Here is an 18,296-nt window from a genome sequence, read left to right as displayed (position 1 = left end):
ACTGCAAAAAAAAAAATAATAATAATAATAATTACCTTATAAAAATTGTAAAACCGTTACTGGAATTTGGGGTAATTTGTTATTTCTTTCTTATATATTATGCCTTGCTTGAATCTCTACAAAGAGTTTATGTCCTTTTTTCAAAAATAATAAGATTACTAGTCTATTAAAATTAAGCAGCAGTTATTAAGTAAGTGTACAAGTGTAAAGTGAGTTATTTCAGAACAAATTCTTTTTCCCTCTCTTTGTACTTTTCAGTGTGTCACAGAGTCTTTCTTTTCCTTCTCTCCTTATAGTTTGTTGTCTCTTCTTACTCCTGTTACATCTGTGTAGGAGACCTATGGTGATATCAGATGTAAGAAATATCATTCGTGAGATGAAGATGGCTGTGTTAGTGACCTCCACACTTTTCAGCCTGATCATTCTAGAGTTTTCAAGATGAGTTATCAACATGTTCTTTCCTTAACTTCTGTTTCTATGGCAACATTTCCTCCTAGCTTGCCATCTATATGCCGTTTATTTTTCTATTACCTACATTTACTTATTACATGTTATTTTTTTAACATCACCCCGTTACTTCTTTTTACCTTCCATCTTACCTAACTCCTGGCTCCAGGGTTTGAAGAGTTTAGGTATCTGCACACCAGTAACTCCAGTCAGTATTTATAAGGATGGGACACATGCTTCTCCTAGCTTAGATTCTTCACCATTCTCTTCTCCAAATTCTTCACTAATAAAAAATTTATTGTAACCTTTAATTTTCTTCAATTTAATTTAACTTGTTTCTAGCTCAGTTTATTCTTGGTTGTTTTTGAAAAAAGAGTCCCAGTGTTGACACAGCAACAGCACAACATTTCTAGTCGCTGTTACTAAGAAACACAACTCTTGATTTCATATGGTTCAGCTCTTAACTCTTACAGAAATTATTTTCTGCTGAGCAGTCTTCTCTTTTCCAGGAGTAGGGTTTTTTATTTTATTTTTATTTCTTTCCTCTAATATTTTGAAAAAGAAGAAGACAAGCTCTTAATCTCTGAGACTTTTCTAGCTTTTCTAGTGAAGGCATGGGATGCTGTGAGTTGATTTCTAATGAACCTCCAACAGTCTGAGTCTGTGTAAAAGGGTTAGCATGACCCATGATCTTGAACTTCAACAGAGGTTAGATTGTTTTGAACCATAACCACGTATGTTAAATATAGTTAAAACATTTAGTGCAGCCATCACAGATTCAAACATAAGCACATGTTTTATACCGTTACTAGATGGTAAGTGGATGCGTTGAGGAAGAGCGGGAGCCCAGTTCTGAGGAGACCTGGGCAGGGCACTGTGTGGGACTAACCAGGATGCTTAGAGTCTCAGAGGGACCCGACTCATTGGGAATCTGCACGGCAGGCAGAGGTGGGAACCCCAAAGGGCAGTAGGTGGCCACTGTACATTGCAAGAATGACTACACCAGGACAGTCGTGGCCACAAGAAATTGCCTGGGGGAGAATTACCAAAAGTGAATGGTGGTTACAAAATCAACCCACCAAGTGAGTTACAGAGTCCAGTGAATGGCTCTAGATATTTATAGACATGCTCAGATCAGTTTGGAGACCTTTGATGGCTAAGTATGCCTATATTGTTTTTTCTTTTTAAATTCAGGTCTTACAATGACAGTTTGTTAAGCAATAAATGAATGCTGCTGGTCAGCCACCATTTTCATGATGCTCAGATAAGCAGGGGGAATTTGTGTCACAGGAAAAACTGTGAATTTTGTTACAAATGATTTGTCTTTCTATTTACTCTTCTGCCTTCCACCGTTAAGCTATCATATTTTGTAAGTGATGGAAAGGAGGAGGAAAGGAGAGGGGAGGGGAGAGAGGAGAGGAGGGGAGAGGAGGGAGCATCTCTGCAGTCCACTGAGAAGCAGTATAGACGTTCCTTGTGGGAAGCATATCTGGGCTGTTCACAAATTTACAATGATACCTGTCACCCTTGAGGTTGGGTGCAGCCATGTGAATTGCTTGACCAATTAAATGTGAACAAATACAAAGGATGTCACTTTCTAGGCGTCACGTTAGAGCTAGGAAGCATTTTCTATATTCCTTTTTCTTGCTTGACAATGGAAAGCATGCATTGAGCATATATACACTTTTGTTGTAAAAATTCATTGAGATTTGGGGATTTTTCTTAATGCAGCTAACTATACACATCTTGACTGATACATCATGTTAGTTCCCTAAAGAACAGATGTTTCCTTTCTTTCATGATTGTGTTCCAAACCTAATGTTCTTCTGATTGTTCTGCTGCAAGTGGTTGCTCTAAACTAAGTATGGTAAAAGGAGGCTGAAATTTCAACTCATCAAATGCACCCTTCCTGTTTCATGAATTCCAGTCTTACCCAGTACATAACACCATCTTGACAGGCTTTCTCAATTTTTGAAAAAAATATTAACTGTGCCCAGAAGACATTTTTCTTCCATTATGAAATGGTGAAATGCACAAATGTGTTAAGACCGGAGAAGGTAGAGGTCTCACAAAGTGCCTCTATTCTGTATTCTTTACTTTTGGTGACTCTTTTCTTACCATGTACTAGTGCGCTGCTGAATCCTCAAATTGGGGATGCTTTCATTCTGTGTTTTCAGGACCCGTTCAGACGGGGCATATGACTTCCTGTTTCAAGACTGGACTTGTGTTCAGCATCTCCATTTCCTCCCCATGTTGCTACCATATTCTCTTTGATGGTTTTCATGGTATTATTATGCATACTGTAATTTTAAAATGCTGTTAACAGCAGTCTGAGGGAATTGAAGGGAAAGAAGGGATGCAAGACAGATTTGCAATGATTTGTGTGAAATTATTCCATTATTAAAAATTCAGTTACTGTTCTTATGTAATGTATGCCAACTTCATCAAATATAGTCTTTTACTACCTGTCTGAACAAACCTGTGTTAAAGGTTTGACCATTCCTCTGGATACATTATCTATCACGTTTCATTTGTCTGAATACACGTGGTCTATGATTCAATTTTAGGAGGTGTCATTTATAAAATATGCAGTTCCCTGCTATTTGGGAAAACTTTATCTGGGGATTATTAATATAATTCACTTGGTAATAACACCTTCAGATCTGGTACAACATACATTTTCTGTGTGTATTAACAGTAATGAAGAATAGGCATTATAGTGGTGCTACATTAGGGAAAGATAAAACGCCCCATTGGGCTTTAAAAAGGAGCCCAGTACAAATGTGACATTTACTTAACTATAGAGCATGAATGGTAATGCTACAATTATGTTAAGAGCTGTAGAAGTATTATTAAAATCTTATAAAACAACCAGTCTCTGCCCACCCCCCCTTGGAGGCTTGCTTTATCCTTTTATGAATCGTTTCTGTTGTAGAGTCACGGCTTTGGCTGCAGCAGCCGGTCCAGGGCCAGGTGCTGTTGGGAAAATTATACAATTTGATGACTGCAGTCTGGAATCTGAGGCAGTTGATTTCCAGTAGAAAAAATGAAGTTCCTTCTCATACTGTGTTCACTAACCATGCATATCTTGGTCCATATTTCTTGTGGCATTATTTGGTGTTGTTCATAACCTGGTAAACATCTGCTCATTGTTGGTATGTGGCTTTGTTTTTGTTCTGATTTGGTTTTTTCATTTGCTTTTACTTTGATAATTTTTATGTGCTTTTTTATTTACCACACTTATAATTTTAGAGTACAGATAATAGAAGAGAGTCTCTTTATTTTGAATATGGCATCCAGTAGCAACTGAATACACTCTGAATATTTTCTCTTGAAAAGTCACCAAAGCGAGTAAAAAAATTAGTCAAGCCCCCTTTATTTCTATCCATGGCTAGAAATTACAACCTTTTTGGAGGATTTTTTTTCAGTGACTAACTATTGGAAGTAGAATAAACATTGTCATATATAACCTGCATATCTATTCACTGTATGATTTCTCAAAATTCTTTAAATTAAAATTAATAGGAGGACCTTAAAGATGACAGAGGAGTAAGACATGAAGATCACCTTCCTCCCCACAAATACATCAAAAATACACCTACATGTGGAACAACTCCTACAGAACACCTACTGAATGCTGGCAGAAGACCTCAGACTTCCCAAAAGGCAAGAAACTCCCCAAGTACCTGGCCATCTGGCTGACAGGGTCTTGGTGCTCTGGCCGAGTGTCAGGCCTAAGCCTCTGAGGTGGGAGAGCTGAGTTCAGGACACGGGACCGCCAGAGACCTCCCGGCCCCAAGTAATATCAATCGGTGAGAGCTCTCCCAGAGATCTCTATCTCAACACTAAGACCCAGCTCCACTCAACAACCAGCAAGCTCCAGTGCTGGACACCCCATGCCAAACAACTAGCAAGATGGGAACACAACACCACCCATTATCAGAGAGGCTACCTAAAATCATAATAAGTTCACAGACACCCCAAAACACACACCCAGATGTGGTCCTGCCCACCAGAAAGACAAGATCCAGCCTCATCCACCAGAATGCAGACATCAGTCCCCTCCATCAGGAAGCGTACACAAGCCACTGAACCAACCTTACCCACTGGGTGCAGACACCAAAAACAACAGGAACTATGAACCTGCAGGCTGCGAAAAGGAGACCCCAAACACAATAAATTAAGCAAAATGAGAAGACAGAGAAATACGCAGCAGATGAAGGAGCAAGGTAAAAACCCACCAGATCAAAGAAATGAAGGGGAAATAGGAAGCCTACATGAAAAAGAATTGAGTAATGATAGTAAAGATGATACAAAATCTTGGAAATAGAATGGAGAAAATACAAGAAATGTTTAACAAGGACCTAGAAGAACTAAAGAGCAAACAATGATGAACAACACAAAAAATGAAATTATAAACTCTCTAGAAGGAATCAATAGCAGAATACTGAGGCAGAAGAACGAATAAGTGACCTGGAAGATAAAATAGTGGAAATAACTACCACAGAGCATAATAAAGAAAAAAGAATGAAAAGAATTGAGGACAGTCTCAGAGACCTCTGGGACAACATTAAATGACTGACATTTGAATTATAGGGGTCCCAGAAGAAGAAGAGAAAAAGAAAGGGACTGAGAAAATATTTGAAGAGATTATAGCTGAAAACTTCCCTAACATGGGAAAGGAAATGGTCAGTCAAGTCCAGGAAGTACAGTGAGACCTATACAGGATAAATGCAAGGAGAAAAACGCCAAGACACATGTTAATCAAACTATCAAAACTTAAATACAAAGAAAAAATATTAAAAGCAACAAGGGGAAAGCAACAAATAACACACAAGGGAATCCCCATAAGGTTAACAGCTGACCTTTCAGCAGAAACTCTGCAAGCCAGAAGGGAGTGCAGGACATATTTAAAGTGATGAAAGGGAAAAACCTACAACCAAGATTACTCTACCCAGCAAGGATCTCTTTCAGATTCGACGGAGAAATTAAAAGCTTTAGAGACAAGCAAAATCTAAGAGGATTCAGCACCACCAAACCAGCTTTAACATAAGAGAAGGAAAAGACCTACAGAAACAAACCCAAAACAATTAAGAAAATGGTAATAGGAACATACATATCTATAATTACCTTAAATGTAAATGAATTAAATGCTCCAACCAAAAGACGTAGACTGGCTGAATGGATACAAAAACAAGACCCGTATATATGCTGTCAACAAGAGACCCACTTCAGACCTAGGGACATACACAGACTGAAAGTGAGGGGATGGAAAAAGATATTTTATGCAAATGGAAATCAAAGGAAAACTGGAGAAGCAATTCTCATAACAGGCAAAATAGGCTTTATATAAAGACTATTACAAGAGACATAGAAGGACAAAACACAATGATCAAGGGATCAATCCAAGTAGAAGATATAACAATTGTAAATATTTATGCACCCAATGTAGTAGCACCTCAATACATAAGACAAATGCTAACAACCATAAAAGGGGAAATCAACAGGAACACAATCATAGTAGGAGACTTTAACACCCCACATTCACCAATGGACAGATGATCCAAAATGAAAATAAATAAGGAAACAAAGCTTTAAATGACACATTAAACAAGATGGTCTTAATTGATATTTATGGGACACAACAGAATACACTTTCTTCTCAAGTGCTCATGCAACATTCTCTGGGATATATCATACTTGGGACACAAATCAAGCCTTGGTAAATTTAAGAATATTGAAATCATATCAGGTATCTTTTCCAACCACAACTTTGTGAAACTAGATATCAATCACAGGAAAAAATCTTTAAAAAATAAAAACACATGGTGGCTAACCAATACACTATTAAGTAACCACAAGATCACTGAAGAAATCAAAGAGGAAATCAAAGCATACCTAGATTTTATTTTTGTGTATGGTGTTAACACCTAAATGTAAGGCCAGACACTATCAAACTCTTAGAGGAAAGCATAGGCAGAAAACTCTGTTTCATATATCACAGCAAGATCCTTTTTGATCCACCTCCTAGAGAAATGGAAATAAAAACAAAAAGAAACAAATGGGACCTAATGAAACCTGCAAGCTTTTACACAGCAAAGGAAATCATAAACAAGATGAAAAGACAACCCCCAGAATGGGAGAAAATATTTACAAATGAAGCAACTGACAAAGGATTAATCTCCAAAATTTACAAGCAGCTCAGTATCAGAAAAACAAACAACCCAATCCAAAAGTGGGCAGAAGACCTTAATAGACATTTCTCCAAAGAGGATATACAGATTGCAAACAAACACATGAAAGAATGCTCAACATCATTAATCATTAGAGAAATGCAAATCAAAACTACAATGAGATATCATCTCACACCAGTCAGAATGGCCATCATCAAAAAATCTACAAACAAATGCTGGCAAGGGTGTGGAGAAAAGGGGACCCTCTTGCACTGTTGGTGGGAATGTAAATAGATACAGCCACTATGGAGAACAGTATGGAGGTTCCTTAAAAAACTAAAAAGAGAACTACCATACGTCCCAGCAATCCCACTCCTGGGCATATACCCTGAGAAAACCATAATTCAGAAAGAGTCATGTACCACAATGTTCACTGAAGCACTATTTACAATAGCCAGGACATGGAAGCAACCTAAGTGTCTATCGACAGATGAATGGATAAAGAAGATGTGGCACATATATACAATGGAATATTACTCAGCCATAAAAAGAAATGAAATTGAGTTATTTGTAGTGAGGTGGATGGACCTAGAGTCTGTCATACAGAGTGAAGTAAGTCAGAAAGAGAAAAACAAGTATCATATGTTAACACATATATATGCAATCTAAAAAAAAATGGTTCTGAAGAACCTAGGGGCAGGACAGGAATAAAGACACAGACATAGAGAATGGACTTGAGGACACAGGGAGGGGGAAGGTTAAGCTTGGACGAAGTGAGAGAGTGGCATTGACATATATACACTACCAAATATAAATAGCTCGTTAGTGGGAAGCAACCGCATAGCACAGGGAGATCAGCTTGGTGCTTTTTGGCCACCTAGAGGAGTGGGATAGGGAGGGTGGGGGGGAGAAGCAATAGGGAGGGGATATGGGGATATATTTATTCGTATAGCTGATTCACTTTGTTACACAGCAGACAGTAACACAACAATGTAAATCAATTATACTCCAATAAAGTTGTTAAAAAAATTAAGTCATTGGTCAAATCAAAGTTTTGAATTAGCATGGAGTGGTTATTTTTGTGTTTTATGGTGGATTATGTCAATTCTGAAATAAGCTTTTTCTTACATTTCTCTCTTATTGGTCATTTTAGGCAATAATACCTTGTGTTTGCATTAGTGGGATTCTAGGATAATTTATTTTTAAGACCACTGAGAAACAGGTCAATATTGCCATATGTTTTGTTGGTTTTCTATGTTGGTAGGAAGATACTTTACTGAATTAATCCAATATAATTAGTTTTTGTCTAAAAGAGGGAACAATCTTTTTTACTTAAGCTGCAATTTACCCAAGAATATTTCTGAGTTCCTACTTTATTAACTTTGAAGTTTTCTTAAAGTAAATGAGGATTTCCAATAATCATTACAGACCTTAATAATGAAGAACATAAAACTTCCCAGAAAATCAATATTTGAATGCTGCTTTAAGCTGTTTTTACACATCATTAATTTTGATATGTCTCAAATTAATCTCATTAATAAATGGACTCATTACATTGTAATAATAATACATATTGTTTAAAATATTTTGAAAAGTTTTCATTTTTTCCCACCAATATATTATATGTGACATATGAGATCTTTGAGGAAAATGAAGTTTTGAGCTCAAAATTAGTTAAAAGTTATAAATGCATTTAAGTTTCCTTGTTATTAGTAGTTATTATTAACTGATGATGACTTTATCATCTTAAAGTATGAGGTATTGGGATGACATAGTTTCTAATACTGTGTTCGTTTTCTTTTCCTCATAAGGAACAGGTAACATTGAGTGATAATAGAAGTTAGCAAGGCAAGTAATTAAATGTGTCTTAACTCCTTACTTTCCAAGGTGAATCCTTCCTTCATTTACATGTGGTGTTCTCCCTCTGGCATCTGACCTGCTCTCCCAGAAGAACTAGGGCTATGAATTGTCCTTAATCATCTGGGAGAAGCAGCTCAATCCAGTTTAGACATGTGTTTATTGATGGCCCTTTGGCAATGAGCACGTCACTAGACATGGCAAGAATAAATAAGAAAGGAAGTGCTCTATCTCTGCCCTTGCATTTCCATAAAACAAAACGTGGGTATCACTTGGAATGAGGCCCAGTCTACATGACAGACGATGAGAGATCATACTCACGCAAGCCTAGTAGTCTAGTAAGTCTCTCTTCAGAATTCTTTCCAGTGATCTTGTCAACTCAATTAAAATGTGATAATCTGGCACCCACATAACTAGATAACTTACCAAATGATAGTCAAGCATTGTCTCACTACTTCAACCTGACCATAGGGGTGTCTGTCCATATCTACATCTACATCTTTGTCTGTATCTGTATCATCTATCTATCTATCTGTAGATAGATAGATAGATGATAGATACATAGATACGTAGATAGATAGGTAGATAGATAGATATGCACTGTATATACAGAAACATTAAAATGTTTAATCAGTCTGAAAACACACGCACTATCTTTTACTAGCTCTGTTCTAAAGAGGACTTTCTTTTTCACAATTTCATTGTGAGTCTTGGGTTGCCTACCTCTATAAGTCTAATTAATATGTTTATACACAGGATAGTCATACATCCTAGCTTCTGCCTACTGTCCTGACATCTTTTTTGGTTTAGAATTTGCTCCAATTCATTTAAAAAATTGTTTTAATAACATGCCATTTTAAATTTCATTAAAGTAAGGTAGGATAGGTATAGTAGATTTCTAATTTGCAGTTCCAGTTTCTACTGTGAAGGAAGATCTTACTCTTAATTCTTGATTAAATCTGAAAAATCATTAGCGATGGTCTTTCCTCCCCATTCCCCAGATTCTACAGCAACTATTTGGGCTGCAGCGCCTCCAGCTGGTCACCCCATGTGCTTGATCCATGTGGAAGCCTGTGAAATGCATCCAGAGGGCATAGGTAGTCAAGGAATTGTGGGTTAACTTACCTTAAAATAGGTAGGCAGGTAGAAGCTTATCTAATGCATTTAAAATAATCTGACATTCTGAATACAACAGCATTGTCATTTATTATCTGGTATAAACCTACAGTGATTTATTTAATACGTTCTTTGGGAAGCAATGAGCTAAAAATGAAAGCATATGCTTAGTGAAAAATTAAGCACTATGTATCTGCTAGAAAACACACAGATGAATATGCACCCTGCAAAATACGTTTGTTGACAATTATCATCCACTACAGTATACAATGACGCCATGGAACCCAAAGGACATAAATCTGCTGAAGATGTGTCAGGATTGACTTCAAAGGTCATCGATTCTTTTTTTTTTTTTTTTTTTTTTTTTTGCGGTACGCGGGCCTCACTGTCGTGGCCTCTCCCATTGCGGAGCACAGGCTCAGCGGCCGTGGCTCACGGGCCCAGCCGCTCCGCGGCATGTGGGATCTTCCCGGACCGGGGCACGAACCCGTGTCCCCTGCATCGGCAGGCGGACCCTCGACCACTGCGCCACCAGGGAACATAAATTATGTTCAGGACATTTGAGGTCATCGATTCTTTTAAGAACTCTGTAGTCAAAGAAGACCGTTCAACACATGCAGCTGCAGATGCATAGGTAACATTGAGTAACATCTCTCTGTTAAGCTTAACTCTGCCTATATTTTTGAGAGTTCTTTTAACCAACTAAGGGACCTCCTAATACGGTCCTGCATGACTACTAATATGGCTTGTGAACGTCTCCCGGGTTCTTTCAGGGTGAGTGGTAACCACCTCTGTTGAAGATCCTTGAAGTATATTCTGAGCTGTGTTCCTCCTTTTCCATTTCATCTCATTCCCTGCTCGATGACAGCCACCCTTCTGCCTGCAGAAGTTTATTCCCGCTCCAGTTCTGTTATTATAAATCTGTCTGCTTACCTTCTACACAATTATTTCCATGAGATTTCATGAAGGTTGGGACAATAATCTGTTTAGTCAATTGTCATGAATTGGAAGCCTATCTATCTATATATCTATACTTATTTATTTTAGATTTAAACTTGTTGGGTACAACATACATGCAGTGAAGTGCAAAAAAAACTTAACTGTGGAGCTAGGTGTATTGGTCCTACATATAAACCCAGGCAGCCACCCCCAGATCATGAAACAGATCATTTCCAGAGCTGCAGGAGACCCCTTCCTGCCTCTTCATGTAGGTTATACCACAGAGGCAGCCACTCCTCTGACTTAGCACAGGGGTGAGGATGAGGAAGTAGTTTTCCATTAACTCCCATCTGTCATTTGCTAGGGCTGCTTCTTGGGGCTCTCACTCTTTAGAAGTCTTGGCAGGCCAAGGATTTCCTTCAGCCAGAGAAATCCCTCAGGCAGGGGTGCAGGTGCTTGTGGGAAGATTGGAGCCCACAGCTTGCATGGGAGCAATGAGGTCTGAAGGCAAACGGGCACAGCACCCACAGAGGCGGCGGGGGTCCACCCACTGCAACACCAAAACCCATGCTTGCCCCACACTGTATCCATTCGGGCTTGTTACTGATTCTTTAAGGAGGTAAAAGCCACAGGTATTTTTAAAAGACAGTAGAAAGCCTAGTGTGGCAAAATACAAATGATAATTCCCACCTCCAATTGAACCAAATCTCTAATTTACATCTGTATTCATTATGACCATCTACAGCATCCCCTCTGCTCTTGGGCAGTAGCTGTGCTGGTCTGGGCCACTTGCCTAGTGGGATCAATCAGAACTTCATTCCATAAGGCGGGTCCCTGGTTATGAGCCAGGTCAGACTGTGGCTGTTGATTGCCTGTTGGCAGTGATCTCAGGGAGTTCACCCCAGGGGATCCCGCAAGTGCCACACACCCCTTCCTGTCCCTGTTTGAGGCAGAAGGCAGCTCCTCGCAATTACCAGGGTCAGGTACCCTTATAGCTGTAGTAACTCCTTTCTGCCAACCAGGGTGTTTGGGGGTTTTGAAGACTCTCTGGTCTCTGAAGTGTAATTAGCAAAAAGTAAAAATAGGTGACCAAAGACTTAAAATTCCTGCCTTGTCACCCTGAGGATTAAATGTAGATGTTTTTAATATACTTGGTATGTTTGCAATATTTGAAGAGAATTTTTGAACCTGTGGATTATATTTTTTCAATCTTATTGTACAAATGCCTTTTCTATGAATAATAGGTTGTCTTATACAGAGAACACTTTGCAATTTGGTACTGACATGAAGGGCAGGGGATCAGGAAAATACATGCATCTAAGCCCACAGTAAACCAAACGTGGACTCATGGCTAATGTGTCCAGTGTCAGACACTTTGTACTGCTACCGAAATTGCCAAATGATTTTAGTAAATGGGATTTGAACGCACACACACACACATACACCCCTGAGATGACTCATCGGCAGCCACAACTTCAGGTTTAGTGGATCACCTAGTGTGTCTTCTGTTCCAAGAGTCCTTTCCCACCTCAGGAAGCAGAAGACCTCATCCATCAGCTTATGGTTGGAGGACAAGAAGCACAAATTCCCCAGTGTCACTGGGATCATGATGAGAGAGGCCATTCCTACTTCTACTGTAACCATCTACCCTAACTCTCAGAGACACAGCACAATATAAAGGACATTGGTTCATAATGCATAGTGCATCTTGAAGAATTGTACTTGGGCTTTGGTCATGCTTTGCCTGTTTTTATATCATATGAAACGGAATGACATGCTTTGCACTCTTTTGCCTCTAACTTCTGTCACTCAGCATTAAATCTGTAAGCTTCACTTGGTTGTTATGTGTTCCAAGAGTTCATTTTTTTCATTGCTATGTTGTGTTTGGTTGCATGACTGTATCACAAATTATTTACCATTACTGTTCCCGCTGACATTTGCAATTTTTGGATATTCAACTCTCATTAATATATCTGCCATGGAAGGTATCATAGGTGCCTTTTGGTGACATGAGCATTCATCTCTCCAGGGCATAAGTGCAAGAAGGAAACATCAAGTGATAGGTGCTGTCAGATGCTTTTCCAGATGGTTTCCCAGGAACAGTGAAACAGGATCTTCACCAATACTCGGTGTTGCCAGTCCTTTTAATTCTGGTGGACTATGGTGTTATCTCTTTGGGGTTTTAATTTTTATTATAGTGGTGATAAATTATGTTCAGGACATTTGAGGATTTTTTTTCCTTGACTATTGGGTATTATTTTCTCAAAAGAGTCTATATAAGATTTTTTTCTTATTTAGTGAATTTGTGTGAATTTTCTTTTTTTATGTTACTGATTTGTAAAATTTCCTTATATGTTCTGGATATGAGTCATTTGTTGTGCAATGTTTTGCAAATATTTTATCCCCGTTTGTGGATCATTATCTCTCTCAATGGTGTCTTTTGATGGGCCTGAAGTTTATAATTAAGAAAGTTGAAATTTTTTCTTGTATATGGAGTAACTTTTGTTTGCTGTTTAAAAAAAATCTATCTAATCCAAGGTCACTAATGTATTATCCCATTCTAGATGCTTAATTGTACAGTGTGAGGAAGAGGTGAAATTACATTTTTAAATATGGATTTTCAATTGGCCTGATTCCATTTATTGAAAATATCATCTTTTTCTCACCACATTGCACTGGAACCTTTGGTATACATTAGTAGGCTATAAACTTATAAGCCCTGTGGATTCTGTATTCAATTCCATTAGTTACTTTAGCTATCTTGGAGAAAATAATATAGTGTCTTTTTTATTGTAGCTATAGAGTACATATTGATAGTCAATAGTTAAGTCCTCCAGTTTTGTTTCTTCCTCTTGAATATTGCTTCAATGAATTTCAGTTTCTATCACCACAAAGCAGCTGGCAACAAATTTGCTCTGTGGACAGCTATAAAAGTGAACAAAACATGAAAAATATCTGTTTTCAGACGTTAGTCAGTATACATCACTTAGTATGTATCGCTTAATTAATATACACATATAAATCTTTGCTTTGTCAGAAAGAAGCAATGCCACCCCAGTTTAAACAAGCACACCCAGTACCCAAATCTTGGTTTCTAATACCATTCCCCAATTAAAAAAAAAAAAAGTAATCAGGGCTTCTTTGAGAAATGGCTGATTCTAGGATCCTGGCAAGAAATGTACAAAATGTACCTGGAGCATGTTGTGGCAGAAAGTAAGGAAGTGCTGAACACACACAAACACACACACACACACACACACACACACACACACACACACACAATCCATGGAGTATGTCAAAAAGATAAGGAGCCAACCCAAAGTGTTCACAATGGTCAAAGCTGGGACAATTTAGGCAACAAAATAATTAAAGCAGTATTGATTTATAACCCAAAGTATGAAATAATGCCCATGTATCTAAACTGATATAAATGGTTGAATAAATAAATAAATGGAGGATAAGAGATTCAATTTCTGATACAAAAAAAAAATCCAAATAATGTATGTAGATATTCTTTTCTCAGTGAGAGAGCGAGAACCCTCCCTCCTTCACTGTGAGCTTTGCAGAGTGACTTCCTTCCAAAGAATAGATTGAAGTGGGGGGTGGGGCAGAGTCGTCACTTTGGAGACACTCGACACAGGCTGGCTCCACCAGGTGGTCCAGGTCGACATCAGCAGCGTCAGATCTTGTTGATGGTGTGCAGCCTTGATCGTCGATGATGGAAATGGCATTTGACCTCTGTGGTCTTTCTTCCCCCAAAACAAAACAAAATAAACAAACAAACAAAAACCAATTTAGTCATGAAAAAATCAGATTCCAACAAAAAGACTTTCTACAAAATGCCTGACCATCACCTCTCAAAATTGGCAAGGTCCTCAAAATCAAGGAAAGTCAGAGAAATGATCACAGCAAAAGGAGACTCAGGAGACAGGACAACTACTGTAACGTGGCATCCTGGATGGGATCCTGGGACAGGAAGAGGACATTAGAGAAAAACTAAGGGCATCTGAATAACCAAATGTATCGATACCAGTTCCATACTTGTGGCAAAGGTATCCTACTAACGCACAATGCCAACGTAGGGGAGACTGAGGTTGGGATGTATGGGAACTCTCTGAGTATTTTCTCAATGTTTGTTTCAATCTAAAACTGTTCTGAAAATAAAGTCTATTTAAAAATAAATAAAAATGAAAAAAGACTACTCCCTGAAATAACTTTAGACTTCTGAACTAGCCTTTTTATCTTTCATCCTCTGACACCAATGCCCAGGAAGCTTTCTTTTAATTAGTGAGTGATTAGCATGTAACTCATTTATTGAAAGTTACATTTAAAAATTTACCAAAATTTATTTCATAAAATTTTAATTTGCATTAAATAAATTCTGTGGTTTTGAAAAGATATGTTTATCATAATCCAACTAGTGGTTACCTCTGTTTTCAATAACGTTAAAAAGGAATCATTTCAAAGCTGGGTTAAATATTTATGGTCTAACACTAAACATGTGTTTTTATTATGCCTCTTATTCTAAGAAATGACTAAATGGGTCAAATTAGAAATCTATAAAATGGAGTTGTTAACATTGCATTTTTCCTATTTTTTTCTGAGGAAATTTTTTTCCTACAAGAAGTGACTTGCTTTTACTTTCATATAATGAAATGCTTCACTTTTCCTCAAGAAGCACCTTGTCAGAACTCCTCAGTAGTAAAACTGGGTTTATGTTTTTGCCTTTGGCAGGTCATGAAGGGTGTCAGCTTGAATGACTTAGAAAGTCGTGCTCCTAAGAATTCAAAGAAAGTGCCTAGAGGTGCCGAGAGAAGAACAATATGGCGAGGGAGAGAAGGACACTCTGGGAAGAATAAATTAGTTCTAGATGCTTTATCGCCAAATAGCTACAGGCCTACATTGTGTAGCTTCACCAGACAGGAGCTTCTGGATAATGGTGAGTGTGGGCTGATGCCACATTTACATTCTCTTCTGTGGAAGGGCAAGGCTTCTCTTTACATTATCAACGGGGGAGAAGAGATAAATCGGAAATCAAATTGGGAGAAGTAATAATAGACTGCAGTATGGTGGAACCGTAACTTTTATATGCACTAGGAAGCCAGAGAATTTGTGTGACTCATTTACTGTGTTGGTCTGGAGTGAGCCCACAGTATCTCAGAGGTGCGTCTGTGTGTGAAGTTGGGATGACAGTAGCATAGATTTATGGGATTTGTAATCATTAATTTATACAAAGAATTTGTAAGAGTAGAGAATATAAATTTTTATTGAAGAATAATTGACTTACAATATTATATTAGTTTCAGACATACAACGTTGTGATTTGATATTTTTATACATTACAAAAGGATCACGTGGTAAGTCTAGTTACCACCTGTCAAATATATACCAGATTATTTGTCATCGTTATTTAACTAAAATATCCTGATGCTTTGAGAGCTCTGATTTTAATAAACAATTTTTATCACTGATGCAAGATAAAACTTTAATTCAGAAAAACAATTTTTTAGATCAGGTGTTATACCTAAAACAAATGTTTTTATAAACACTTTTTTAAACCACTGCTCTACAGTCTTCTGTGAATTTGGTTTATGGTTTTTCTTCATTGCCAAACACCCAGAATGCCTTGAATGTATTTAGAATTTCTTCTGAATGTTTACAAGGACCAGGCATTTTGTTCTCCATTTTTCTCAGTCTCTCCAGAACACAGATTTAGGCTACCATACATACTGTGGTGTAACCCAGGACTCTCTGACTTTTATTAGCAGTAAAATAGTTATAGTTCAGCAATTCTAAAATAAATAGCTTGCTACTTTGGTCAAAAATTAATCTCATTTTGTCCCACCTATTTATGGCAGTAATGGATTTCAGGGAATCAAATAGAACAAAGTTCTCCTTTATTATAAATAGGCTGAGGGGGAGTCTGGTATGGAAACCAATTTTTCATAACTATGAGGTGCCGGACAAGGCTCAAAGAATTTTCATATTTTACCTCATTTTATTTAGAAATAAACTCCTTGCAAGTGAGAACTACAAAATATCATGAAACAACATATATATAGTCAATAAATATAAAATTAAAAGTGTTGTAAGCGGTCAATAAAGTCACGTCTCAGGCAAATAATTTGTAAGAGCTTTGTAATACTTTTTTACACCAAAAATAGACCTGTATTAAATACTTAAATTATTAGAGACCGTATTTCAAATATGTTGGTAAATTATAGAAAGATGTGTAGGAATATTTGTCTTTCTGATATGTTTCCTATGCATGTCCCTATCTTTCAAATTAGGTATAATTAGATATCTTTAGTACTTAAACTCTTTAAAAAAAAACAGTCTGGGGACTTCTCTGGCGGTCCAGTGGTTTGGGACTCGGCACTTTCACTACTGTGGGCCTGGGTTCGATCCCGGGTCAGCGAACTAAGATCCTGCAAGACACGGGGCATGGCCAAAAAAAAAGTCTGAATTGAGATTGCTGTCCAGAAAATAGTCCTTCCTCAGGCTTTGACTACTTGACATAATGTACTTCTGTACAAAATTCACTATTCATGCAGTATTGGCCTGAGGCATTAACAAAGGGGGAAGGAGTAATAAAGCTGGTGTCGGACTCCACTGGGTCCACACTGGGTACCATCGTTCAGAATGCTCAGAGGTGACTTGGAAAGGCAGTATTGTAAGAGGAATGACATCAGACCTTCTTCCTAAAGAAATAAGAAGGTAAAATCAACCACCATCCGTGGCATTGTCTTGTCTTCCCAGCCTGGAGGCCCATCTACCAAACACCTGGTCCAAAGGGACCTTCAGCCTCCTCCAGAGAAAGGTCCCTCTTGTCAGTGGCATCAGTGCTTCTTAGAGCATCCCACGGAAATGCCCCAGGGACATAAAACCTACCTTACAAGTGGCCGCGCAAATGTCAAAGCTACTACATCCTAAGAGAGGGAGAACAGTGCATTATCAAATGGACTTTTTAAAACATTTTCTGTTGACTTTGTAAAAACCTACCTGGGCCACTCTGAAAATACACTGAAGGTCCACACCTAGCATTCCAGTCCAGATCAAGTACCGCAGTTTTCACGCAGCAGGTTTGCAAATGTTGAAAACAGGAGGTCAAGTGTAATGAAAATAAGGATGCTACCAAACTCTTCATTTTGCTTACTTTTGTACATTATCTTCCTGAAGGGGGAATGGGAGGGTTAACACTGTAAAGGATTTGACACCTACAAAAGAGAACCAGAATTGTCAAATAAGTGCAAATAATTTATAGTTACAAGCCGTTAAGTAGTTTGTAGCAATATCTGAATCATCCAGCAGATGTAACGTCAGGGGAAAGGGAAGGTGTGGAGTTTCTGTTTGAAGTGTCCCATAGTCATTGCAAGTTGGACAAAAGCGAAAGCTGTTAAAAAGTAAATATGGTACCTTCAAAGAGGGCCAAAGATTTCCTTCAAATTATAGATGTTGTTGTTGAAAATGCCCTATTTGAAGCAGTAAAGGACAGTGGTTACGGGCCTGGGAGTTAGGGTCTGACTTTAGTTGAAATGTCCATTCTTACACAACACTCTTTGTGAACTTGGGCAGTGAGGCTGAACTCTGACGCTTCCAATTCTCCATCTGTTAAGTGGGAATATTTATCACTTAGGGTCCTTAAGAGGAATAACAGAGATAGTAAATATAAAACACTTGGAATACTCCCTGGCCCAAAGCAAGCAATAAATAAGCATTAGCTGTTATTGAGTTATATCAAGAGTTAAGAGTTATATCAAGAAC

General features: G+C 38.0%; 1 protein-coding gene across 4 annotated transcripts in view; it reads left to right on the top strand.

The window, feature by feature from the left end:
- LOC307181555 (uncharacterized protein) overlaps positions 1 to 18,296 on the top strand; it is a 312,309-nt gene that overhangs the window by 184,983 nt on the left and 109,030 nt on the right. For all 4 annotated transcript variants that reach the window (XR_013826947.1, XR_013826948.1, XM_079912082.1 and 1 more), the window contains exon 4: positions 15,267 to 15,471. Coding sequence is in view for 2 of the 4 variants with exons in the window: in XM_079912082.1 (XP_079768208.1) it covers positions 15,267 to 15,471 (205 nt within the window). In the remaining 2 variants the exon portion in view is untranslated. The remainder of the gene's footprint in view (positions 1 to 15,266; positions 15,472 to 18,296) is intronic.

The sequence above is a fragment of the Stenella coeruleoalba genome (assembly GCF_951394435.1).
Source record: "Stenella coeruleoalba genome assembly, chromosome: 2".
Classification (NCBI taxonomy): Eukaryota; Metazoa; Chordata; class Mammalia; order Artiodactyla; family Delphinidae; genus Stenella; species Stenella coeruleoalba.
Note: the sequence above shows the minus strand (reverse complement) of the source record. Positions and strands in the feature narration are given on the sequence as shown.